The sequence below is a fragment of the Lissotriton helveticus genome, chromosome 12 (genome assembly GCF_964261635.1).
Source record: "Lissotriton helveticus chromosome 12, aLisHel1.1, whole genome shotgun sequence".
NCBI classification, from domain to species: Eukaryota; Metazoa; Chordata; class Amphibia; order Caudata; family Salamandridae; genus Lissotriton; species Lissotriton helveticus.
This window is the reverse complement of record NC_136073.1, coordinates 464,383,007-464,409,027: the sequence shown is the minus strand read 5'-3', so window position 1 is coordinate 464,409,027 and position 26,021 is coordinate 464,383,007. Positions and strand designations below refer to the sequence as shown.

The following is a 26,021-nucleotide window of genomic DNA, read 5'->3' as shown; positions in this document are numbered from 1 at the left end:
ACCGACATCAGTCGGCTACAGTCGTCGCAGGGCTTGAACCCGGGCACCCCTACCGGCATCGGAGTCGATAAACGACTCGAGAAGATCCAAAATAGATCAAAAAAGTTAGTCAAAAAGTGACTAAGGAGTACTGCTCTTCCCGGATCTGCGCTTGCTGGCACGGAAAAAAGAACTGACGTCAGCGCGCGAGGGCGGCGTCTAAGTACTCCGACGACGTCATCCCGGCGACCACGACGCTGCCGACGGAAGCAGAGCCGCAGACGTCGTCTACCGACGCGCAGGGGTACTGCTACGCAAAACTTTCTGGATCCAGTCTGACGCCTGGGGATATTCTAAGGTAAGGAATATAACACTAACCTGTTTCAGATAATAATACACAATAAACAGAACAAAATCCTGAAAGGGATTTCTCATGTAAGACATACTGAGTCAGACAATTCCAAACTCATGATTACAAAAAAGAAATGCTGAGGTTTACAAGAAGCAAGCTAGCTTTATTTCCTAGAATGCAACACAAGGTATACTGGTCAAGGAAGAAGGTGGACTACAGTATCAGACATGTAGCACTGAAGGAGCATCTTCAAAAACTACACTACCCAGGAGATTGTCAGTCAAACCACTTTTATTCGGTTAGTGAAAACCATAAAAAGTACCATATATAAATAAGTTACGTGGTTCACTATGCATTAAACAATACAGTACACAATCAAATATTAAAAACTGCATCATCAAAGGTATGGGCGACATAAAAATTTGGGAGGGTACAGACCAACTTCATCGGATTACTTGGACCTCTTGACGGTCATAAAAACATGTGAAACAGTACATCACAACAATAAAAATAATTTATAAAAAAGGCTTGCGTAAGAAAATTATTAACCAGTATTTCATAAGTCCTCTTAAGATAAAATAGGATGCAGTTTTTTCCTAAGTCTCACAGCTACAACTAAAAAACTTGCAATATTAAAAATTTCCCAAGGGTCATTAAGCAGCTGAAGGTACGGTAGGGCGTGTTTGACCTGTAGAATACCTTTACCCTTTACAATTGGGACTAAAAACCTCCTGCGGATAGTACTATAGTGGTCACAGAACATTATAAAATGCATTGTGTCCTGTGAAGAAAAATTTTCACAAGTACAGGGACCCATCTCACACAACCTACTCAAACCTTGCGAATTACCCAGAGAAAAATTAATTAGGTTAAATCTAATTCTGGTTAAAAGCTGGCGATGAAATGGCTTTGTGATGATCCTCAAGTAAGGTTCAATCTCGGGGGAGGTTTTTTACATAAAGTACGCCTTAACTGAAGATTTCTTCAGCTCGGTCTCCTCCCGCTCTGCCGACATCAGATTCAAAGAATGTGTTTTAACCCAAGCCAGATCGTCTTTTCTTATTCTATCAGGGAAATCAAATAGTTCAGGGCGTCCAAGCTTGGTTAAAGCATTCTTAACATAATATAGCCATGGTATATTATTTACTCGCTCCAGGGAGACACAATCCCTGATGATCTCAAGGTTCACACTTAATTGGGGATTGAGCCATGTTTTGAGCAAACAGACAACCGGGGCCAGCCTCAGCCTATCTGTCACATAATCAACCTCCAACTCCTGATGAATTACGTAGGTCGGGTGGATTGGGGAACGGACAGGAGGACGCGAAAAATTTATTTTCGGCTATCTGTATCTCCTTCATTGGCTTATAACCCCAAATGGCCGAACCATATAGGGTGATGGCTATACATTTGGCCCTGTAGATATTAAGCATAGCATCCATTGGTTTGGCCTCCAGACGCTACGCGAATCCAATCACAGCCGCCGTTGACCTTGCCATTGCATTACCTTTAGCTTTTTGTTGTGGAACCCACGAGCCCCTCACATCAATAAGTACCCCTAAATATGTAAAGGAGGTCATACTGGTCAATTCTGCACCTTCGCAGTAAAATGTTTTACGTTTTTTATTATTCCGGCCCATTGACATTACTTGGATTTGGCTATATTGACACTAGATCCAAAGATTTCATAAAGGCCCCAAAAACATCAAGAAGCCGCTGAAGACCTACTGCTGTGCGAGCCAGTAAAACGGCGTCGTCCACGTATAGCAGCACAGGAATAGGCCTGCCCCCTGCACGCGGTATATCTGGACTAGCTAAATCTAAAAACTTGCCTAAATTATTAATATATAAAGTAAAAAGTAATGGAGCTTAAATACAGCCTTGACGAATGCCCCTGCCAGATATAAAGTGCCTTGTGCATTTTCCTTCTAAGTTGACCCTCAGCCTTGTGGTGAGATCCCTATGCAGGTCAGCCAGAAAGTAGACTAAGCTTGGATCAATGCCCATGTCTAGCAGGATTTGCCAAAGCTTGGATCTATTAACCAGTTCGAAAGCCGACGAAAGATCCATAAATGCTAGGTGTAATGTCCCTGTTTTGGCTATAGTGTATTTACCTGCTGGTTAATATAAGTTTAGACACTGATCCATAGTGCCCCTGCCACTTCTAAAACCATACTGGGAAGTAGTGAGGACCTCATTCTCATCCAGCCAATCAGTTAGCTTAGCTAAAATCACTCTCCCTAAAAGTTTAACTGCAGAGTCTATTAGTGAGATTGGCCTATAGCAACATGGATCCCGGGGGACAATAATAGAAGATGCCCATGAGGACGGAAAACCCTGGCTACTAGACACGTTGTAAAAGTTACTTACCTTCGGTAACAATGTATCTGGTAGAGTAGATTCTAGCCGCAGATTCCTTAACGTAGAATTATCCCCAGTTGTGAGACTGGATCCGGACAACTTTTTGCCTCAGCCTCCCTGGGCGCTGGGGGGATGGCATCACGCGACTCTGCCCAGGCGTTGTCCGCGTACGTGACGTTAGCGAGGCCACATAAGTCCCACCCCGGCATGCCTACGTCAGTTTTCTTGGGAGAACTTTTCTGCGTCACAACGCGGAGCCAGCAGGCAAAACTGTGAGATTATAGGAACAGTGTGCGAAAGAGCAGAAAAAGTGTAAAAAGGAATGGTGAGGAACAACACCAAAAAAGAGCAGTGCCATGCACTGCAGTACCCAAAAGTAGGGAAAAGAATAAAGAACAGAGCCCAGCTCTGAGCAGCAACCCTGCCAGTACGGAGATAGCCCCCCTTTGAGACAAAGAACGTATGTAAAAATGTCATGATAACATGTAGCAGGACTATAACCCCAACCACAAACAATGAAGGGGAACCAGTACGGGACAAACCAGGAATGGCAAAACTCCAAGACAGCCCCATCACAGAGTGTGACAACCCTCATAAGGAACAAGGGGCAGAGACACAGCTAAAATACCCCACCATAGAGGATAGCAGAGAGCCCAGAACCCTAGTAATAAAGGTGAGGAGGGGTGTAGGCGAGGTGTATGGTAGGCACCAACCTGGAGCTACCAGAGCATAAGGGCACCTAAGTAGCTATAAACCTATCCCCAATATGCCAAAAGGGAAGGCAAGGGAACAAATAAACTGTCAGAAAGAAGGATGTACTCATAGAAGACACAGCTGCCCACAGGGAGGCGAGTGCAGAAGACCAAGCCAACAGTCCTCGCAGAACGGGGAGGAAGGGCGGCCCGTGAAGGAATCTGCGGCTAGAATCGTCTCTACCAGATACATCGTTACCGAAGGTAAGTAACTGGTACATCTGTTAGAGACTACTAGCCGCAGATTCCTTAAGGTAGAATAGATACCCTAGCCATACCCAGAGGGGAGGAGGGTCTGCAAGAGGACCCCACCCGCCTGGACCTAACGGAGAGTCCCACAGGGGATGGTTCAAGCGGACAGGGCGAAGAGCCCCGTCCCCCCAGGCAAGGGGAACCCCTACACTTAGAGGACCACCGACCTCAGAGGGGACGCGAGAAGACAAGAAAGAGGTAGCCCGTCCTCACCCTGCAGAGGAAAAGAGGACAAGGTAAAAGGAGGCCATAGCACCCCATGCCTATACAAGGCAACAGAACCTCCACCCAAGGTCAAGACAATAAGAGGAGCACCAAGGGTGAAGAATAACCTAGAGACTCCAAGGAAAAGAGGAAGAGCAAAGGCAAGCCCCCCCCCACTGGGAACACACTCGGTGAAGAGGGCAGCCGAGCCTATCACAGCCAGAAGTCAATAGACCAGACAGAATGGCCCCGCCAGCAATAGGCGGAAACCCGAGGTCACCCTGGAAGAACCATCCAACGCTCTGAAGGGACAGACTGCGCTCGAAAGGGGGACAAGAACACAAGAGCCATCTCATCCCCAGGGAGGAGAGACAGAACTGAGTGCAGGGCCCACTGGAAGAAGCGGACAATGCAAGGATGACTGTCTCACTAAAGCGCCAAAAAGGCACAATGGTGCAGAAAGACAGTAGGTCGGCACCGGCAAGCACAGCCAGATGCCGAGAGCACCACGAAAGGGTGCACTCAGGGCAAACCAGACATCAGCCGAAGACGGAGAGCAAGAGGGCGAAGAAGGGTCCGGACTCGCTCCACGGAGGAGTCCACACACACTGCCCAAAAAGAAGTGGTACCAGACAGAGCCAAGACGCCAGGCTGCAGACCAGACCAGGCGAATAGCGCAGTGACCCCGGAGAAGGACACCCCAGTGCGCAACTCAAGCCATTCCAACAAGAGAAAGGCATCCGTAACATACCGTAACGCCACAGAGAGCAGAGGCCCGAAGGCGACCACAGCTCCCCAGCACATGACAGATATAGAACAGCTACCACTGCCCCACATAGGGCACGTTACGTCCCAAGACATGGGAACCTCTTAAGAACAAACTTCCACAGCAGAGGACAACAGAAATACTCGCGGAAAAACCCACAGAAGGCTTGTCAAACAGCCAAAGAGAAAATAATCGAAGGCCTAATCTCAGGGCCAGCATGGTGTAGAAACCTAAAGCAAATACACACAGTCAAGAAGAGCCGGTCAGCAGCCAACAGAACTACAGTCCCAACAAGGAGGACTTGAATGCATAGGAAGCACACAGACCACACAACTGGGGCGACCAACGGAAGAACACCTCCTAAAGACCAGATCAACTCACAGGTCACTTAGGGGGATGAGGAGGAGGAGGCCGAAGCCCAGCCAAGAACCACTGAATGGCCGAGTCCGCAGGGGTGTGGATCAAAAGAGCATCATCGAAAGGAATGTCCACCAGCCGTTCCCGAACATTCTCCGTGAACACAAGCCCAAAGCCAGGCATGGCGACTAAGAACAACCGAAGAAGCCATGGCACAACCAAGCACCTCCGAGATGTCCAGAGCGGAGCGAACAATAAACGCCACCAGCTCCCGGTCATCCAACACATGGTGCCTCAATTCAACACAGGCACACTCCTGAGAAGTGGCAGACATAAGGGACTCCGCTGAGTCCCACAAGCAATAAGTGGCCCTAGCCAAAACACACAGAGTGTTAAGGGCCCGCAGAGCCGCACTGGTTGAGGCGAATATATTGCGCCCCCAGGAGTCCAGCCAGCGGGCCTCCCGTGACGGGGAGACAACAGCGGCGGCAGAGAGGGAAAGGCATTCTACAAAAGAGGGCCTCTGGTAGAGGGGTGGAGGGAAAGACACACCGGATCCCGTGGGGACGGATGGTAGGGGGGCAGAAGGTGTTGGGGCACCGGGTCCCCCGTGGCGGGACGGCTCAGAGTCACCAAAAAAGACGAATGGAGCAAACCTTTGAAGGGCAGCAGCAGCTCCCTACCACTGAGTCCTGGTGGAGAACCTCCAGAAGATGATCCGGGGGGAAATGGGCAGCTGGATCACCCATGCGCAAAATTCCCACAGCCGTGGAAACAGCACGAGCGAAGGCCGCACCCGTCTCCGTAGGGCCCCGCGGTGGGGAAAGCATTTCCTTAGTAGGCGTCGGCTGCAATGTAAGGCTGCCGTCCCCCAAGCCCACCGGCGGAAGGAAGGGCCAGGTCCGGAAAGGAGGAAGAGGGACTGAGGAGGGGGGGACCTACGGCGCCTCCGGTGAAGACAGTGGCGACGGAGAGCAGCCGTCCTTAGACGACGCCGGGGAAAATGCCACGACGCGTCGGCCCGTCTCCGGCGAGGATGACACCAGCAAGCGTCGAACCTTTGGAGAGGAGGTGTCCGAGGACGAGTCAATGGCCCGACATCGCCTAGCGCCAAGGGAGACGCCGGAACTACCTCCGACACAGCGCTCGGATCAGGAGACCGGGGCTGGGCCAGGGCGGCGAGGGAACGCGTCGACCTGACCTCCGGCGAGGCAGCAGCCTGTGTGGAGGGGCGAGAGGGACCTGGGGAAGGACGAGGGGTCCCCCACCAACCTCAGCCCATGACTGGACAAGAAGGGCCCTCTGCCAGCCCCTGTGGCGCCGCCAGCAGCCGCCGGCGCTGAAGCGGCGTCACCTCGGACGACGCCACCTCCTGCCCCGAGGACCGATGGGACTCGGGGATGCGACCAGAGTCCCAGCGACACCACAGGTACTCCCGCTGGAGTTTGCGGTGAAGCAGAGGCGCCGTGGGTCGAAGGAGGGACCCCCGAAGGGCCGCACCCCAACGGCACCACATCCTCCGAGCCTGGGTCCGAACCAGTCGGCGCCAGGGCCGGAGTCACTGGCAACGCCGCGGAGGGCCCCGCACACTGCAAGGGATCCACTGAATTGAATTTGAATTTAAAATATTTATTAAGCGCAACGTTCACCATGCGGTTTCTTGGCGCTGTGGAGGCAAATATAGCAGTGAAACAGAAGACTAATAGGAAAAAGGGAAAAAAAGGACAAATTACATTGGGAAGGTGTAGGAGAGTAGGGTCTGCAATCCTATGATCACCCAGATTTTTGCTTTTTGCTGCACTGGTTTACGACTTTCCCTGGCTGTGGGCCTGCTAATCAGACCCACAGCCTAGCTGTTCTCTCTATCCAAATTGTACTCAGGTACTGAATTGGCACTGGGCCCTCTCCAAGTCCCTGTACCCAGGGCTGAGGTGTACCCAGAAGTCTCCCAGGGGCTGAAGCATGTATTATGCCACTCCTGGGCTGACTAACTAAACTGACACAACTGGCTGCACGACAGCTGGGGCAAGGTGGTGTACTCACCCTTTGCTTTAGATATAGTATACCTATATCTAACCCTAAAATGGACACACAGATCTCCTATCAGTCACTCCTATGGCAGGCCTTAACAATCCTGAAGGCAGAGTGCTTGGAATCGTGTGAGATGGTGCTCTGGCATGAGCTGAGCCTGTCTGCGGCTTTCGGGATCCATCCCTTAGCCGTTTCCATGATATCGCATACCATATACTCTTAAGTGCATTATAATCCTCGCGGTTATATGCCAACTCTGGTATCGCTTTATCAAAACATGTCGAGTAAGGTGTCATACGAATTGGAATACTAACCCCTCGCCAATTCTGGCGACGGGGTTAGCATTCCACCCTTCTAGAGGGACACGACATGTATGTAACCCCTAACCCCGGTTAAAGTCAAACAGAGCCTCAGCTCCACAAAATGGATGCTGCCACCGAGACACAAGTCTGCCCTCCTGCTGCTGGGAGTCCTCCCAGAGCAGGAGATAAGGACAAAGGGTTTCCTGCCAGGGGCGGTGCCAGCACCGTCCCAGACAGGGTTTTGTGTATTGTAGGTAGGCAGGGCTTTAGAGGAAGATGACTGCCCGTGGCACCCCGGTGCTCACTGTGCATAGGCTGGCTGGAACCAGTTCCAGGGTCACTCCAGACCCTGTGCTGGGGAAAAGCCCGCCAAGGAAGTGGGTGTAACCACCCCCCTCCTAGTCCCACCCCTAGGGCAGGACTTAGTCGCGTGCCAGCCCCTTTTTACAGGATAAAGGTAGGAACTGGCCCCCTTCCAAATCAGATCATCTTTGAATCCTGAAACTACTTTCCATGAAAGGAACTCAAGACTTCTTCCTAAGATTTCTCCCTTGTGACTAAGGAGTAGTCACCCTGCATCCGCAGGCACCATCTTAAGAACACTGCGGTCTGCTGCAAGTCTCTCCTCCGGATCAAGACTGCCCAGCTCGACGAGAACCGGTTTCCCTGGCACCTCTGACCTCTACCTACATCATCAGTCACGCTGAGATTCGTGGGTGTGACGAGACCTCGAGGGACCGGCCATCTTCAAGACTGCACGACTTCTGCACAGCAAGCCCGCCGAGTAATTTCCTGGTGAGTGCTTTGGGGTCCGAGAAGCCCCGACCCTGAGCAGCTCCAGCACCGAAGTGCAGCCTCCCAGCATCTCCACGATCTGCGTGGGGCCCTTCTGCTTTTTGCTGCTCACCGCGTTGTTTGGCTACTAGCCCGCTGGCTTGTGGCCTTCTGAACGACGCCCGACGACATCACTGCTGCTAGTCTGGTTGCTCCAGACTGGCCCTTGCTTCCCTCCATCGGAGAAGTACCCTGGACCCTCCTGGTCCGGCTAAGACGCCATTTTAGGTCCACCGCGTGGGCCTTGCATTTGCCAAGACTTGTTGCCCAATCCTGGGTCCAGCGACGTCGACAGCAAGAACCTTCGTGGGACAGCTCGCACCTCCATCCTGGTCGCCGACAACGCCTCCTGGTCCGAGAGACTGCAGAGCCCAGCAGCGCCCACTCACCTGACTGCGGTGACTTCGCCCGGTGCCATCCTGGTGCCCACTTAATCACTGGCTAGTGATTCAAGAACTTGGTCCCCTCTGCTTTCAGGTTTTCTTCTTCCTTGATCCAGGCTTGGATCCATCAAACTTTTCTTCACTGGTCGCCTGCCAGCAACTTCCTTCTTCCAGGCTCCTGGTCCGGCAACGAGATTCCCGACGTCTTTTCAGACCTATGCAGCTGCAGCCCCTGGGCTAGGTAACTTCGGCACTTCGGTGTCCCAGCATAGCCCCACTATCCTAGGGTCAGGATCCACTGTCGTTTTCTTCCTACCAGGCCGGGTTCGCCCGTGAACACTAACTTTGCCTTTACTAGCTTCCATAGACTTTGTCCCGCATCCCGCGTGAGAGTGCACACTCTGCACCCGAGTCCCCTAGGCCTCCTAGAAGTAATCTAACGATTCTATAGTCAAGTCCTAGCGATTCCAAAGCCTATTAGTACTGTACTTACCTGCTAGTAATTTCGCATTCCACTTTCAGAGTATATGGTTTGTCGTGCCCCTCGGGCATTTGTGTATAACGTGCTAACTTCAGTATTTTCGTAAGAGTTTTGTTGTGTGCCTAGCACCCTGTCCTCATAAAGAGTACAGGGTTGTTGTGATTCTAATAAATACATTGTTTATTTTCATAACACTTGTGTGGTGTCCTTTCACTGGGTGTTCAAGGGGTAATGTGATGGTAAAACAGCTGGCTTAACACGCCCTCTAGAGTCTTAGCCTTAGACTGCTCGTATCCATGCTACTAGGATAGCTGGTCTATAAGGTTGACTTACAACCAATCATCAATAAGGGTTGTTTGGACTGATATATAGTGATCACTAGAATAGTGAACACTGCACATCAGGCCAACTTCTCACATTGGTGAGCAGCGGTTGGGATTTGAGCTTGCTGTTGTTTTACCACACATGCCCTAAGAATATCTTGTGAAAGATCACATAAGTACTAAAGGTACATATAACTTAGCTTAGAATACTCTGAGTTCTACTGAACCAGCTGTTGTAGCTCCTAGGGCCTAGCACACCCTAAACTACAACTCTAGCAAGGGATCAGTAGGCAAACATATAGTGTAGGTAAGTGCACCACTTACACCTCACTAGAAAAGCATGTCTACCCAGGGAGATTCTACTGAGACTCCCCTGGTCAGTGTTGACCCTCCACAGGTCACTTCAAGATATGCAGCTCTCAGTTTCCAGGAGATGAGACAAATCTGTGTCTCCAGAAAACTGAAGCAGGGGTCTAACCCCACCATTCCCTTTTTAATAGGTCTCTTAGAGACTTATGATGCGAGAAAGCTTTCTCAGCTAGATGGGAATATGCCAGCCTTAGAGGGAACCTCTGGGGATCCAGACCTCCCCAACACTGCTACTGCAGTTGAGGAGGAGGAGGATCAGGAGGAACTCTCTGGGGATGAGGTAGACAAAGGTCTTGAGGTAGTCAGAAGGCTAACCAGGACCAACTTAGACTTACTTGGGCTAGGATCTGGGAGACCTCCAGTACTAACCCGAAGTGGGCCTAACCTTGGAGTTAGGAGAGATAGATCTCTTTCTAGGGACTCCAATAGATCTCTGCACTCTAATGCCTCTTCTCAGGGGAGAAGGAATCCTCCACAGAGGAGATTTACTTCCCCTCAGAGAAGGGAGCATGAAGCTAGGATGAGACAAGCTGAACTGAGGATTGAAAGGGAAGAAATTGCCCTGGCCAAAGAGAAGCTTGCCCTGGCAAGAGAGCAGCAGATGAGTGGGTTAGCTCCCACTGGTGGCAGCAATCTCCCAAGAGATAGAGAGAAGGGTTTAGATACTAAACACCTGACTAAAATAGTGCCCCCCTTTAAGCAAGGGGATGATATCCAGAAATGGATGGCTGCTCTGGAGAGGGCCTGCACTGTGCAGTGCATTCCCCAGAGTCAGTGGGCAGCTATACTGTGGCTCTCCTTTGATGGTAAAGGTAGAGATAAGCTCCTCACTACAAGAGTAGAGGATGCTAACAATTACCAGGTCCTGAAGAATACACTGGTTGATGGGTTTGGTTTAACCACTGAGCAGTACAGGTTGCTGTTCAGAGACACCCAGAAAACTCAGTCTCAGGACTGGTCTGACTTTGTGGATTGTGCCACTAAGGCTTTGGAGGGCTGGTTGCTGGGTAGCAAGGTTACAGATTACACAGGATTGTATAATCTAATGATGAGAGAACAAATTTTAAACAATTGTCAGAACCAGTTGTTGCACCAGCACCTTGTTGATTCAGATCTGACCTCTCCCCAAGAATTGGGAAAGAAGGCAGACAAATGGGTCAGGACAAGGATCAAGCAGAACCAGAACCAGAACCAGGGTGGTCAGAAGAAAGCAGACCAGAAGGGTAATGTTAAGAATGAGCAAAATGACCAGAAGTCTTCACCAGGTCCCCAACAAACCAAAGAGGGTGGGGGCCAGGCTTCCCAGAAGAAGAAGACTCAAGAAGGCCAGTCAAAAAGGTGGTGCCAGTACTGCAAAAGTAAATCTCACTGGTTTAGTGAGTGCACCAAAAGAGGAGGACAAACTCCTGCCACTACAGCCCCTAAGGCAACTGCACCCCCTAGTACAGTCAGTAGTGGTAGTGTACCTCCCAAGGCATTAGTTGGGTTAACCTTGGGTACTGAGGGGTCTGACAACTTAGTTGGCACACTCACTCAGGCTGTCCTTGTCTGTACAGGGGATATGGATATGTCCCCTGAAATAAGTCCCAATACTTTGGGCAAATACAGGCAGACACCTTTGATAAATGGCAAAATGGCTCAGGCCTATAGGGACACTTGTGCCAGTGTCACCATGGTGACACCTAACTTTGTGGACCCTGGACAGATCATGCCAGGTACTGATTTCCTGGTGACCAATGCCAGCAATGTCACTACTAGTCATAGTGTGGCAATTGTGGCTTTCTCCTGGGGTGGAGTGAAGGGACAAAAGAAAGTTGTGGTCAGTTCAGACCTCCCAGTTGATTGTTTGTTGGGCAATGATTTGGAGTCATCACAATGGTCAGAAGTGGAGCAGAGGACTCACATGGAGATGTTAGGCTTGCCAGCACATGTGCTTGCTGTGACTAGGTCACAGGCCAGAAGATGCCCCACAGAACAGGTGCTGGATCCTGAAATGATGGACCAGACACCTTCCAAGAAGAAGAGCAGTAAGGGTAAGGCTTTGCCTTCCCCCTTACCCCAGGTTGAGGATCAAGTCTCTGAGGAGGCTGATCTGAGAGAACTGAGGGAAACTGAGCCTAAAGAGCTTGAACTTGATCAAGTTGAGTTTCTGGGCTCAGGGGGACCCTCCAGAGCAGACCTGGGGAAGGAACAGTTGAGCTGCCCTTCCCTTGAACCCCTCAGACAGCAGGCTGCTGCTGAGGCTGCAGGGAATGCCACAGGTGCCCACAGGGTATACTGGGAAGATGGACTCCTGTACTCTGAGTCAAGAGACCCCAAGCCTGGTGCAACCAGGAGGCTGGTCATCCCCTTGTCTCTGAGAGGTTTCCTTCTCACCTTGGCCCATGAGATTCCCCTTGCAGGTCACTTAGGTCAGACAAAGACTTGGGACAGGCTTGTCTCACACTTTCACTGGCCCCATATGAATGAGAATACCAAGGAGTTTTGTCGCTCCTGTGTCACTTGCCAAGCCAGTGGTAAGTCAGGTGGCACAACAAAGGCCCCCCTCATACCACTACCTGTGGTGGGGGTTCCCTTTGAAAGAGTGGGGATTGACATTGTTGGTCCAATGGAACCCCAGACAGCATCAGGGCACAAGTTTATACTGGTGGTGGTGGATCATGCCACCAGGTATCCTGAAGCTATTCCCCTTAGGACCAGTACAGCACCTGTAGTGGCAAGAGCCCTAGTTGGAGTGTTCTCCAGAGTGGGTTTCCCTAAGGAGGTCGTTTCTGACAGAGGTACAAACTTCATGTCAGGATATCTGACTGCAATGTGGAAGGAGTGTGGTGTGAACTACAAGTTCACCACACCCTACCACCCACAATGCAATGGGCTTGTTGAGAGATTCAACAGGACCCTGAAAGGGATGATTCATGGACTACCTGAAACTCTTAGGAGAAGATGGGATGTCCTGATCCCCTGCCTCTTGTTTGCTTACAGAGAGGTCCCACAGAAGGGGGTTGGCTACAGCCCTTTTGAGCTTCTGTATGGGCATCCTGTAAGAGGACCCCTGTGTTTGGTGAAGGAAGGATGGGAGAGACCTCTCAAAAAGCCTGCAACCAACATAGTGGACTATGTACTTGGTCTCCGCTCCAGGATGGCTGAGTACATGGAAAAGGCATCTAAAAACCTTGAGGCCAGCCAGGAACTTCAAAAAGCTTGGCATGACCAAAAGGCTGTTCTGACTGTGTACCAGCCAGGGCAGAAGGTGTGGGTGCTGGAGCCAGTGGCCCCAGCAGCTCTGAAAGACAAATGGTCTGGGCCCCACACCATCATTGAGCAAAAGGGAGAGGTTACCTACTTGGTGGACCTTGGAACTCCCAGGAGCCCTCTCAGAGTGCTCCATGTTAACAGGCTCAAGGCATATGTTGACAGGAAGGACATGAGCTTGCTCATGGCCACAGATGAGGGACAGGAGGAAGAGAGTGACCCTCTCCCAGACCTGCTCACTCAGAATCCTGATGATGGATCAGTTGATGGTGTTGTCTTTTGTGGCAGCCTCACTGAACATCAGCAACAGGATTGCAGGCAAGTTCTGCAATCCTACAGACATATGTTCTCTCTGACACCCAGCCAAACTGATTGGTGTACCCATGATGTTGACACTGGAGACAGCCTGCCTGTCAAGAGTAAAATCTACAGACAGCCTGATCATGTTAGAGACTGCATCAAAACTGAAGTGCAGAAAATGTTGGAGCTGGGAGTCATTGAGCCCTCAGATAGCCCTTGGGCTAGCCCAGTAGTTCTAGTGCCAAAGCCTCACACCCAGGGTGGTAAGAAAGAGATGAGGTTTTGCGTAGACTACAGAGGCCTCAATGCAGTCACTAAGACTGATGCCCACCCAATACCAAGAGCAGATGAACTTATAGATAAATTGGCTTCTGCCAACTTCTTAAGTACATTTGATTTGACAGCTGGGTATTGGCAAATCAGGTTAGCTGAGGAGGCCAAACCCAAGACAGCATTTTCTACCCCTGGAGGGCATTATCAATTTGTGGTAATGCCCTTTGGACTGAAAAATGCACCTGCCACCTTCCAAAGGTTGGTGAATCAAGTCCTCACTGGGCTGGATGACTTCTGTGCAGCATATCTAGACGATATTGCTGTCTTTAGCTCCACCTGGGAGGATCACCTGGTCCACCTGAGGAAAGTGTTAGAGGCCCTGCAAAAGGCAGGCCTCACTATCAAGGCCACCAAGTGCCAGATAGGGCAGACACAGGTTGTATACCTGGGCCACCTTGTAGGTGGAGGCCAGGTTCAGCCACTGGAGAGTAAGATACAGGCCATCAAGGACTGGACTCCTCCAATCACCCAGACTCAGGTTCGAGCTTTCTTGGGCCTGACTGGGTACTATAGGAAGTTTGTCAGAAATTATGGGTCCATAGTGACCCCTCTTAATGACCTGACAAGCAAAAAGATGCCAAAGAAAGTTCAGTGGACAGCAAGCTGTCAGAAAGCATTCAATGACCTAAAGCAGGCCATGTGCACAGCGCACCTATCCTAAAGAGTCCAGATTACTCCAAGCCATTCATTGTCCAAACAGATGCTTCTGAGTTGGGTGTGGGGGCTGTTCTGTCTCAACTGAATTTTGATGGTAATGATCAGCCTATTGCTTTCATTAGTAGGAGGTTGACACCCAGAGAGAAAAATTGGTCAGCTATTGAGAGGGAGGCCTTTGCTGTGGTCTGGGCCCTGAAGAAGCTGAGGGCCTACTTGTTTGGCACTCACTTCACCATTCAGACAGACCATAAGCCCCTCTTGTGGCTAAATCAGATGAAGGGTGAAAACCCCAAACTGCTTAGGTGGTCCATTTCCCTACAGGGGATGGATTTTACAGTGGAGCATAGACCTGGTACTGATCACAGCAATGCTGATGGGCTCTCCAGGTATTTCCACTTAGAGCAAGAAGACTCACCTGGTCAAGGTTAGTTTATTGTCCCAAAGTTTGGGGGGGGGGTCATGTAGGAGAGTAGGGTCTGCAATCCTATGATCACCCAGATTTTTGCTTTTTGCTGCACTGGTTTACGACTTTCCCTGGCTGTGGGCCTGCTAATCAGACCCACAGCCTAGCTGTTCTCTCTATCCAAATTGTACTCAGGTACTGAATTGGCACTGGGCCCTCTCCAAGTCCCTGTACCCAGGGCTGAGGTGTACCCAGAAGTCTCCCAGGGGCTGAAGCATGTATTATGCCACCCCTGGGCTGACTAACTAAACTGACACAACTGGCTGCACGACAGCTGGGGCAAGGTGGTGTACTCACCCTTTGCTTTAGATATAGTATACCTATATCTAACCCTAAAATGGACACACAGATCTCCTATCAGTCACTCCTATGGCAGGCCTTAACAATCCTGAAGGCAGAGTGCTTGGAATCGTGTGAGATGGTGCTCTGGCATGAGCTGAGCCTGTCTGCGGCTTTCGGGATCCATCCCTTAGCCGTTTCCATGATATCGCATACCATATACTCTTAAGTGCATTATAATCCTCGCGGTTATATGCCAACTCTGGTATCGCTTTATCAAAACATGTCGAGTAAGGTGTCATACGAATTGGAATACTATCCCCTCGCCAATTCTGGCGACGGGGTTAGCATTCCACCCTTCTAGAGGGACACGACATGTATGTAACCCCTAACCCCGGTTAAAGTCAAACAGAGCCTCAGCTCCACAAAATGGATGCTGCCACCGAGACACAAGTCTGCCCTCCTGCTGCTGGGAGTCCTCCCAGAGCAGGAGATAAGGACAAAGGGTTTCCTGCCAGGGGCGGTGCCAGCACCGTCCCAGACAGGGTTTTGTGTATTGTAGGTAGGCAGGGCTTTAGAGGAAGGTGACTGCCCGTGGCACCCCGGTGCTCACTGTGCATAGGCTGGCTGGAACCAGTTCCAGGGTCACTCCAGACCCTGTGCTGGGGAAAAGCCCGCCAAGGAAGTGGGTGTAACCACCCCCCTCCTAGTCCCACCCCTAGGGCAGGACTTAGTCGCGTGCCAGCCCCTTTTTACAGGATAAAGGTAGGAACTGGCCCCCTTCCAAATCAGATCATCTTTGAATCCTGAAACTACTTTCCACGAAAGGAACTCAAGACTTCTTCCTAAGATTTCTCCCTTGTGACTAAGGAGTAGTCACCCTGCATCCGCAGGCACCATCTTAAGAACACTGCGGTCTGCTGCAAGTCTCTCCTCCGGATCAAGACTGCCCAGCTCGACGAGAACCGGCTTCCCTGGCACCTCTGACCTCTACCTACATCATCAGTCACGCTGAGATTCGTGGGTGTGACGAGACCTCGAGGGACCGGCCATCTTCAAGACTGCACGACTTCTGCACAGCAAGCCCGCCGAGTAATTTCCTGGTGAGTGCTTTGGGGTCCGAGAAGCCCCGACCCTGAGCAGCTCCAGCACCGAAGTGCAGCCTCCCAGCATCTCCACGATCTGCGTGGGGCCCTTCTGCTTTTTGCTGCTCACCGCGTTGTTTGGCTACTAGCCCGCTGACTTGTGGCCTTCTGAACGACGCCCGACGACATCACTGCTGCTAGTCTGGTTGCTCCAGACTGGCCCTTGCCTCCCTCCATCGGAGAAGTACCCTGGACCCTCCTGGTCCGGCTAAGACGCCATTTTAGGTCCACCGCGTGGGCCTTGCATTTGCCAAGACTTGTTGCCCAATCCTGGGTCCAGCGACGTCGTCAGCAAGAACCTTCGTGGGACAGCTCGCACCTCCATCCTGGTCGCCGACAACGCCTCCTGGTCCGAGAGACTGCAGAGCCCAGCAGCGCCCACTCACCTGACTGCGGTGACTTCGCCCGGTGCCATCCTGGTGCCCACGTAATCACTGGCTAGTGATTCAAGAACTTGGTCCCCTCTGCTTTCAGGTTTTCTTCTTCCTTGATCCAGGCTTGGATCCATCGAACTTTTCTTCACTGGTCGCCTGCCAGCGACTTCCTTCTTCCAGGCTCCTGGTCCGGCAACGAGATTCCCGACGTCTTTTCAGACCTATGCAGCTGCAGCCCCTGGGCTAGGTAACTTCGGCACTTCGGTGTCCCAGCATAGCCCCACTATCCTAGGGTCAGGATCCACTGTCGTTTTCTTCCTACCAGGCCGGGTTCGCCCGTGAACACTAACTTTGCCTTTACTAGCTTCCATAGACTTTGTCCCGCATCCCGCGTGAGAGTGCACACTCTGCACCCGAGTCCCCTAGGCCTCCTAGAAGTAATCTAACGATTCTATAGTCAAGTCCTTGCGATTCCAAAGCCTATTAGTACTGTACTTACCTGCTAGTAATTTCGCATTCCACTTTGAGTATATGGTTTTTCGTGCCCCTCGGGCATTTGTGTATAACGTGCTAACTTAAGTATTTTCGTAAGAGTTTTGTTGTGTGCCTAGCACCCTGTCCTCATAAAGAGTACAGGGTTGTTGTGATTCTAATAAATACATTGTTTATTTTCATAACACTTGTGTGGTGTCCTTTCACTGGGTGTTCAAGGGGTAATGTGATGGTAAAACAGCTGGCTTAACACGCCCTCTAGAGTCCTAGCCTTAGACTGCTCGTATCCATGCTACTAGGATAGCTGGTCTATAAGGTTGACTTACAACCAATCATCAATAAGGGTTGTTTGGACTGATATATAGTGATCACTAGAATAGTGAACACTGCACATCAGGCCAACTTCTCACAGAAGGCTTGAGTAAAAAGAAGGGTCTTAAGATCTTTACGAAAAAAGGAGTAGTGTGTGGCCAAACGCAAGTGATCGGGGAGGGAGTTCCAAAAGGAGGGTGCCAAGACAGAAAAATTGGCTACGCCCCATATCTTGCGTCTATACCGAGGAACCTGGAGGAGTGATTGAGTAGATGACCGCAGCTCACGGGCAGGGATATACTCTTTTAATAGGGAAGAGATGAAGGCAGGGGCAGTCCCTTGGCGTGCCTGGAAGACCATACATCCAGTCTTAAAGAGAGATCGCTCCTTGACAGGTAGCCAATGTAGTGCTTTCAGTAAGGGGGTAGAGTGGTGAGAGCGGGGAAGGCCATAAATCAGTCTGGCCGCCTGGTTTTGGACCAGCTGGAGCTTCCGCAGACTATACGCCGGGATGCCGTTGTAGAGGGCATTAGCGTAGTCCAGCCGGGAGACAACCAGAGCGGACATGATTAACTTAAGTGCAGAAGGAGAAAAGAAACGAGAAACAGAGCGGATAGTTCAGAGTACAAAAAAACAGGAAGAGACCACAGAACTAATTTGTGAATGGAGGTTGAGATGATTGTTAAGTTTGATGCCCAGAGTTTTAACTGAGGAAGAAGGTGTGGGAGGGGATCCCAAGGAAGAAGGCCAAAAAAGAGAGGTCCAGGGACTGGAGGAACCACCTGTAAGGACCAGTTCGGTTTTATCAGGGTTCAACTTCAGATGGTTATGGTTCATCCAGTCCCTGATGAAGATCATGATAGACTGGAAATTAGAGATAGAATGAGGGGAGGAGGACAGGTTAAAGATAAGCTGGAGGTCATCTGCATAATTAAACACAGTGACCTCCAGCTGTTGAAGGGCAAAAATCAAAGGATAGATGTAGAGATTAAACAGAAGGGGAGAAAGAGAAGAACCCTGAGGGACACCACAAGTGACTTTAAGTTGAGTGGCAGAGAAGTCCCCCAACCGAACCGCCTGGGTACGGTCCTTCAGGAAGGACGATAGCCAAACCAGGGCTGAGCCCTCGACCCCCGCCGCTCCGACACGGGACAGTAGGATGGAATGGTCCACCGTGTCGAAGGCGGCGGAAAGATCGAGGAGCACCAGAGCCTGGTTGTTATTTTGGTCCATGCCTTCCCTGAGATGGTTCAGGACCGATACCACGACGGACTCGGTGGAGTGCCTAGGCCGAAAGCCAGCCTGGCGAGACGCAAGACCACCATTGGCTTCCACATGGGCACTGAGGACTGATGTTACGTGTCGCTCTAGCACCTTGCCTAAATAAGGCAGGAGGGAGATGGGACGATAATTGGCTGGGATGGAAGGGTCCGCGCCAGGCTTCTTAAGAATGGGGACTATGGTGGCAGATTTGAGAGCTGGAATTACCACCCCCTGAGCCAGCGAGCTGTTAAGAAAGGATATAGGTGGTTTGGGACAGACAGAGTAGATCTGTTGTAAGATGTAGGCTGGACAGATGTCCGCCGGGGAACCAGATTTTATTTTGGGGAGTATTGTAAGGAATACTTCCTCAGTGAGCGGAGGGAAAAAAGAAAGAGAGCTGTGAGCAATCAGGGGAGAAGGCTCGAAAAAAGTGAGGGAAGGGGGTGGAATGTTGGCTCTAATATTGACAATTTTTTCTAAAAAATAAGTGTTCAAGGAATTACAGAGGGACAGGGAAGGGGGGGTTTGGGAGTGGCCCTGTCAGAATACGCAAAGTCCTGGACAATGGAGAAAATCTCCCTAGATTTATTTTCCGCTGCCAGAATTTTAGCTGAGAAGTATGTTGTTTTAGCACTCAGTATGGCTTTTTTATAGTCACTCAGCAAAGATAGATAACAAGTTTTTAATAGAGGGCAGTAGTCCGTTCTCCATTGCCTCTCGGCCCGCCGGAGGGTCCGCTTTTTTTTCTTCAAATCGTCACCAAACCACAGATTTGATTCCTTGGATCTTTGGGTGGATATCCGTCGTAGTGGGGCTACCGTGTCACAGCCTCCAGCAAGCCAAGTGTCAATAGCAGTAGCTTGAGAGATGGAAGATAGGCCCTCTAAATATTAGGTGCAGAGTTCAGAAGAGAAGATGACAGGGCAGGAAGGTCTACCCTATTCCAGTTTCGCGCCCAGATGTTTTTGGCAGGCGGGATCTTTATAGCCGACTTAAGGTGGAGGGAAAAGGAAACCAGGGCATGGTTTGACCAGGGGCATGGGGACACGGTCATGGAGGAGACCAAGGCATTAAGAGACCAGACCTGGTCTAGTACATGACCGTGGGTGTGCGTAGGGGTGTGCAAATGAGAAATAAAGTTAAGGGATGTGAGTGAATCAGAAAATTGTTTAGAGGCTGTGGTTTCCTGGGGGTCTAAAGGCCAGTAATTGAAATCCCCTAGTACCAGGACAGAGGCGTGGTTGATCGGTAAAGTGGCCAACAAGTCCTGAAAAGCCGGCAAGAATAGAGGAGATGACTGATGTACCATGAGGGGAAGAAGGAGGAGGAGAAGCCAGCGAGGCCTGCAAAGCCGCAGCATATGTCTCCATCTGGGGTCTAGTCTCCCCCACACCGGGAAACGGTGGATAGGGGGACGACATGCGGGGCCACCACACCTGCGGACAGCCCGCGCCCCCAAGAGGCCGAGAACCAGCCCTCGGGGACAAACTGCGACACTTACCAACAGGTGAGCGATGCTCTTGCGAACTAGGAGAGGGACGATGTTTAAGACGGAGGCGACTGTCCCGAAAACCCTCCACAGGGGCCGTGCGTGGTGAAGACACCGACCTGGACATGCGAGCTGAGAGAAGTTTTATCCAGCGCTCCCGCCAGGACTTCAGTTTCATCTGCTGGCACGCCTCACAATCAGTGGATTTGTGATATTCCCCCAAATCCTACATTCAGATGAGGTGAGGATCCGTTGCCGACATTTGGCGCGCACAAGACCAGCACGTCTCAAAGCCCGAAGGCATTCACACACTGTTCCCACACACAATGCAATAAGCGAAAGGGAAAGGCCTGAACAGGCCCAGAGCACGATCCGGATCTGCGTTGCACGAGGAAAAGGAAAAAAAACTGACATAGGCGCACCGGGGTGGGATTTATGTGACCTCGCTGATGTCAAGTACGCGGACAACGCCTGGGCGGAGTCGCGTGATGCCGTACCCCGGTGCGCAGGGATGCTGTGGCAAACGTTTTCCGGATCCAGTCTCACGCCTGGGGATAATTCTACGTTAAGGAATCTGCAGCTAGTAGTCTCTATCAGATAAAAACATTAGTCAGGATTTTCGCCCAAAAAGATGGCTTTTGTTTGTATAAGTCCGCCGGAACACCATCAGGGCCCGGAGCCTTATTACTGGTCATACCCATAATGGCCAATTCCACTTCCTCTTCATTATAGATTACAGTGGGAGACCCTCCTAAATTCACGACTAGCTAATACTTCCAAGCTGTCAGAGGTCTCATATATGGCTTTAAAATGCGTGAGCCATTGGTCCTCTGTAATATTACATTTGACCAGAGCATTCCCTATACCAGAGAAAAAAAGTTTATTCACAATAGCCTAAAATCTAGAGCTATCTTTTATAACCTCCAATGAGAATAGTGCATTCCAAGTTTCATCTTTGATTTCCTTTTACCGTACAGAAAGGGCAAGCTTGTACTCTTTTCTTAATCTTGCTATATGCTCACGATCCCGTGGGGTCCTTTTCAGTTCTGCAATCAATTTGCTGTGTGCTTCCGAGCAGTTACTGTCAAACCATCTCTCTCCCAAGAGACACCTTGGTCTTATTGGTGAAGTAAGATCTGACGCTATCTGCGCACATATGCCTTCAAAGGCCAAGAGGACCCCCGGTCCCTGTTTAGAATTATCAAGACAGGTTATAAACGTGTCATCAGCCTTTACACAGAGATCCTGAAAAAAAAGATCCGGGAGTACCTTGGCCCACTTTAGCCTCCGACCCTGATCAGATGTTTTCACCTCCTGACTTTCCCGGTTTCCCCTTTAGACCACAAGCTTTATCCAGCCCAAGAATACCCAGTATCCTAATCAGGATAGGACCATGAGAGTCCTGAACATATGGTGCATATAGTGGGCTATTTTAGGACTTTTTTTTACAGTTTTTTGCTTGATTCCATCTTTTGACTTAAGGCCAGTTAGGTGCAAGGAATATAGCACTCTTAAAGGGAAAACACTAGCAGTGAAGTCAGATGAGGATTTACCAGCACTCGCCCTTCTACTCCCCAAAACCCTGCTATAAGGTTTTAGTAAGCTTTTAAAATGTATACTTAGAGACTTTCACTTTACATATTAATTGTGAAAACATGTTAACATTGGCCACAATGCTTTCCATCCCCTGGTCCAAAATATTTTTTACTGGTGTGGAGAAGTCACAGAAAGGCTGACGATAACTGTGCTATGCTAGATCAAAGATAAGAAAATGTCAAATAAAATGTGTTCCTTGGGCTGAGACACTTGTATTGGTCGATCTGGTTTCATGAAGGAAAAAAATAAAATAAATATTAAAAAACGTTAGCATGGCCTCTAGTGCATATAATGATACAATTCACTTTGTGGGTGTGCAGGTGAATAACCTACGGGCTTTATAGAATGATCATTAAGGAAATAAACAATGTTGGTTTGAACATCAGATGCATGATTTACCGCCTATGGGGAAATGGCAGGGCTGCTAAAACTACATAACAATGCAAGCACTTCTCTGAGAAAAGCTAAAAAGAAACACAAATCTGTGGGTGTGAAACAGTGTCTGACTCCAGTTACCGCCAACTAACACAGCATGAGGTGTGAAAACACTTACTTCATCGCTGAAGTTTCTGAAAGCAGCAACCCTCTCTTCCACACTGTCTTGGCTGAGAGGTACTAGTTTTAGGCGTTCAATAATCTGCATATGAAAAAAACAGAAACTAGTAAAAGACTAGTAAAAGTGAGTGAACGTTAACCCCCATGATAATAAAATACAGCAACTAGAAAAAGATGCATTCTCTTACATAAGTAGCACAACAAACCATTAAAAAAAATACTTGGATAATATTTTAGGTCAGGATTCACTGGACAATACGGCATTCTACTGGCTGAAATTTCCATTTCATTATTCAAATTTCCGTCTCACAAAAGGACAGACCGATCCATAGTTAGATGGTTGACCATACCTGCTAGCCTTACTAAATGAAGGTTCACCAGATTGACCATCATGTTTGAACAGAAGATATGCATCCCTGAACAATCATAAAAAGAGTATTCCTGACAGATCGATGATTATGCTCAATTTAAAGTGTATGTATTAATATTTCAATAACCTCTTAGCTAAATGTGTCAGCTTTCTTTTTACATTTGTCGAAGATGTAGAAAAATGTGGTAAAACTGTTACTTCCTATTAGTTCAGTTTAATTTGACAATATCCAATAACTGTTAGGTAATTAGAATCATGTTTCAAGTTCTCTTTGAAAAGATCCTAGTGTTGCCAAGACTTGCAAAAGCAATATATTTGGCACACAAGGCACAAACAAATCAATGCAGTGTGATCAAGCCCAATTGTTACATTAATGCAGAATTGCATTATTGCCTACGTGCAAATGATAGGGTGCCCTATAATAGGGCAAACATCTCAGGGTTGGAAAAAGGTGATTAAATTCAACACAATTTGGCACACCAATAAAAAGAACAGGCTACAATTTAGGTTTAATTGCCCTTGCTTGCATCGTGAGGCTATTCCATTCTTTTGTGATGAGAAATGAGATAGACATAAACATACAGATGGTCAAATATTCTCAAATACATTGAGAAAATTACTTTGTGGGGATACAATGCATGCCTGAGAGAAGAGGAAAGGGTCCGAATGAATACCATTTCAAAACACACTCTACATCTGAACGAATGCCACTGCTCATCAATTGGATTTGGAATCCAGAGATCCATAATACCTTCTCATTCAATGACAAAAGAAGTGTCTGAAGTAAAGCCTACTCTCAGTTGTAGGAAAACAAAAAGATGTTTATGTAAAATAACAAAACTGCATTTTACCTGGGCCTATTGTGAATTTCTAAAAAGTTGTCAATCTGAGCAAGGATGGGATATTTGTACAAATCTGTACGTTTGTCCTAATAACACTTTAATCAGACTTACATCAAACGCTCTGTCAATATTGCCAGCATGGTATTCATCAAAAAACGTGATCAGGTCAAGAAGAAGGTAGAACGTGGAGTCAAAAGATTTTTCTGCACTTATTGCTTGAGCTTTATACCTGAAATATTAAAATGATTAAGCACTGAAGGGTTTTGGTGCATATTCATGCTCAAAATAAAGTATTTACATTAAGAGTTGCAAGACAAAACTAATCTGGCTTCCTACAACCAACTGTCACAATTTCATTTCTTTATATAGTCACAGATGTAATGCTTATGTATTCTGTAAAGATTTATAGTGGGGCTAAACCTAGAGGAGTAAAGAACTAGCTACCATCCAGTAATCATAATGAAGCAACAAAAGACTGAGTTAAGGCAGCAACAAAGTTTACAGGTACATAAGAACTATGATAAATGATAAGACAGTCTCACAAGTGAAACACTAATAAATACAATCAAATAAGTAGGAGGAATTATGTTGGTGCTTGGAATAAATACATAATTATAAACTATCAGCACAGTGCCATGAACATGTAATGCATCTGTAAAACTATTTTACAATTTGTTCTCAATGTAGACCACAACCAACCTAATTCTCCCACCTGCATGAACTGTTAGAAATTTAAAAGGCAAGAGGGTTAATGAGTGGGTATGAGTAGGATGTCTCCAATTTAGCTTTGTGCATTAAACATGTGGTGATGTCAACACCTCAACTATTATTTTACCAGAAGATTGATATGTTTTGCAGTGGTGCTAAGCACAATTGCGCAATTTGCTATCATCCACATAACACTGAAACGGAAGACGTCCTTTTGATATGCTACTATGCGATTTTCAGATACGAGTTAAAGAGATCAAGGGCAAATACACCACAGCACACCCCACTTGAGAACATGGCGTGGAAAGTTTATTTGGCAGGAAATCTGAATGTGGTTTGATACTTGGTACCTTCTCCTACTTCACCTTTTTATGCTACGGCGGAGCAAAAATAATGATAGGGTTTAAAGTACATAAATGGTGTCTTACTGACTTCAGTATGTAGCAGCAGTGGACCCTCATGGTTGAGCAGTATTGCTCTTCCATTTGATTTCAGGTAAAGAAACAACCTGAATGGACAAAGAGGCCCTCAATGTGAGTGGGCTAGGAAACGGGCCACTATTTCCTCACCTCCAGAATTGCATATTGGGGTACTGATAACCCTGGGAGAGGAGATATGGCCCATTAGCAGAATAACTCTGTGGACACTCTAAAAATGAGGTACTATCAGTGTAATTGATCATTCTAGACGTGGTTCCCCAGTAATTCTGAATTGAGACCAGAGTTTCAAACTGTAGGGCTACTTTACGTAGCCAACATTTCAGAATGAAGGGAGACGGATCTGCAGTGTAACTGCAAATCTCATCATTCCAATGTAAATCGTAGATCAAGTACCACACCCACTGAAATTATGCAGCCACTCATAACGATAGCCTATCTAGTAAACCAGGATATACATCTGTGAGATACATTCTGGCAAAAAGGCAGAGGAAGAAGTGCTCCAGACATGCAACTTCCATCATTTTAGTTGCGTCCTGAATGACTGGGCTTCAAATCTTACTGCACACACCCACAAAAGCAGGTGGTCTTGCACAGAGGTTACAGTCTAAGCAATAGCTTGCCCAAAAGGAGTGCACTGCCTAGTAAGATAAAAGTTGCTTAATTCACCAACAAAGGCTATCATTTCTTCAGTTGCTAAACTTACGTTTTTCCAGAGTCAGCAAACTCCCTGTTAAGAACAGGCAGACAGTGTAACAAAGAGGTGGAATTTTGATCGATAGAAACTACGATCATATCACCAGGAGAATTTATAGAGGATGGTTTGTGAAAACTAGCCTAAAAGGACGACAATGGAATATGAAGGCTAACATTTCAGAACAATGGAAGCGAAGCAGCTAGTGAAGGTGAGGTTTTTCTTTTTTGTTGCTCGACTAATACGAGTTAATTCCACTAAAAAGGCTCCTGTTGTGATGGTGGCAGCCCCTGAATCAAAGGCGAAGTAATGGCAGGCCTGTTATGGCATGGCTGACCCAATGATAGTTCTCTTTGTTTACCCAAGTCAAGTCAAACCCCGGTACGGGGGATAAAACTTGCATCTCAACACTCCAAGTGAGGCAGGAAATACAGGAGGTTGCAGATGGAGAATCTGCGGGTTTTTGCAGGTATCCCATTTCTGGCAAACTCTAAATGATTTCCCATTTACTTACATAGCAAAGTATATCTGAAAAGAAATAACCCCGATATTTTAGGCATGAATCAATCACAAGAGTCAAATGGCCTCAACACACACACACACACACTGCACTGCTTGTAGGTGGCACAGATATACATTGCCATTAAAAATGTTTTCTTATCTGACAAAAAGAAATACATGTGAAATAGAGACACACACATCTAAGATTGCACA

General features: G+C 48.5%; 1 protein-coding gene across 2 annotated transcripts in view; it reads right to left on the bottom strand.

The window, feature by feature from the left end:
* Nucleotides 1–26,021, bottom strand: part of NUP93 (nucleoporin 93) — a 655,917-nt gene that overhangs the window by 118,176 nt on the left and 511,720 nt on the right. For both annotated transcript variants that reach the window (XM_078671250.1, XM_078671251.1), the window contains 2 exons: nt 23,580–23,697; nt 22,255–22,338 (listed from right to left, as the gene is read on the bottom strand). In XM_078671250.1, the coding sequence (XP_078527376.1) occupies nt 22,255–22,338; nt 23,580–23,697 (202 nt within the window). The remainder of the gene's footprint in view (nt 1–22,254; nt 22,339–23,579; nt 23,698–26,021) is intronic.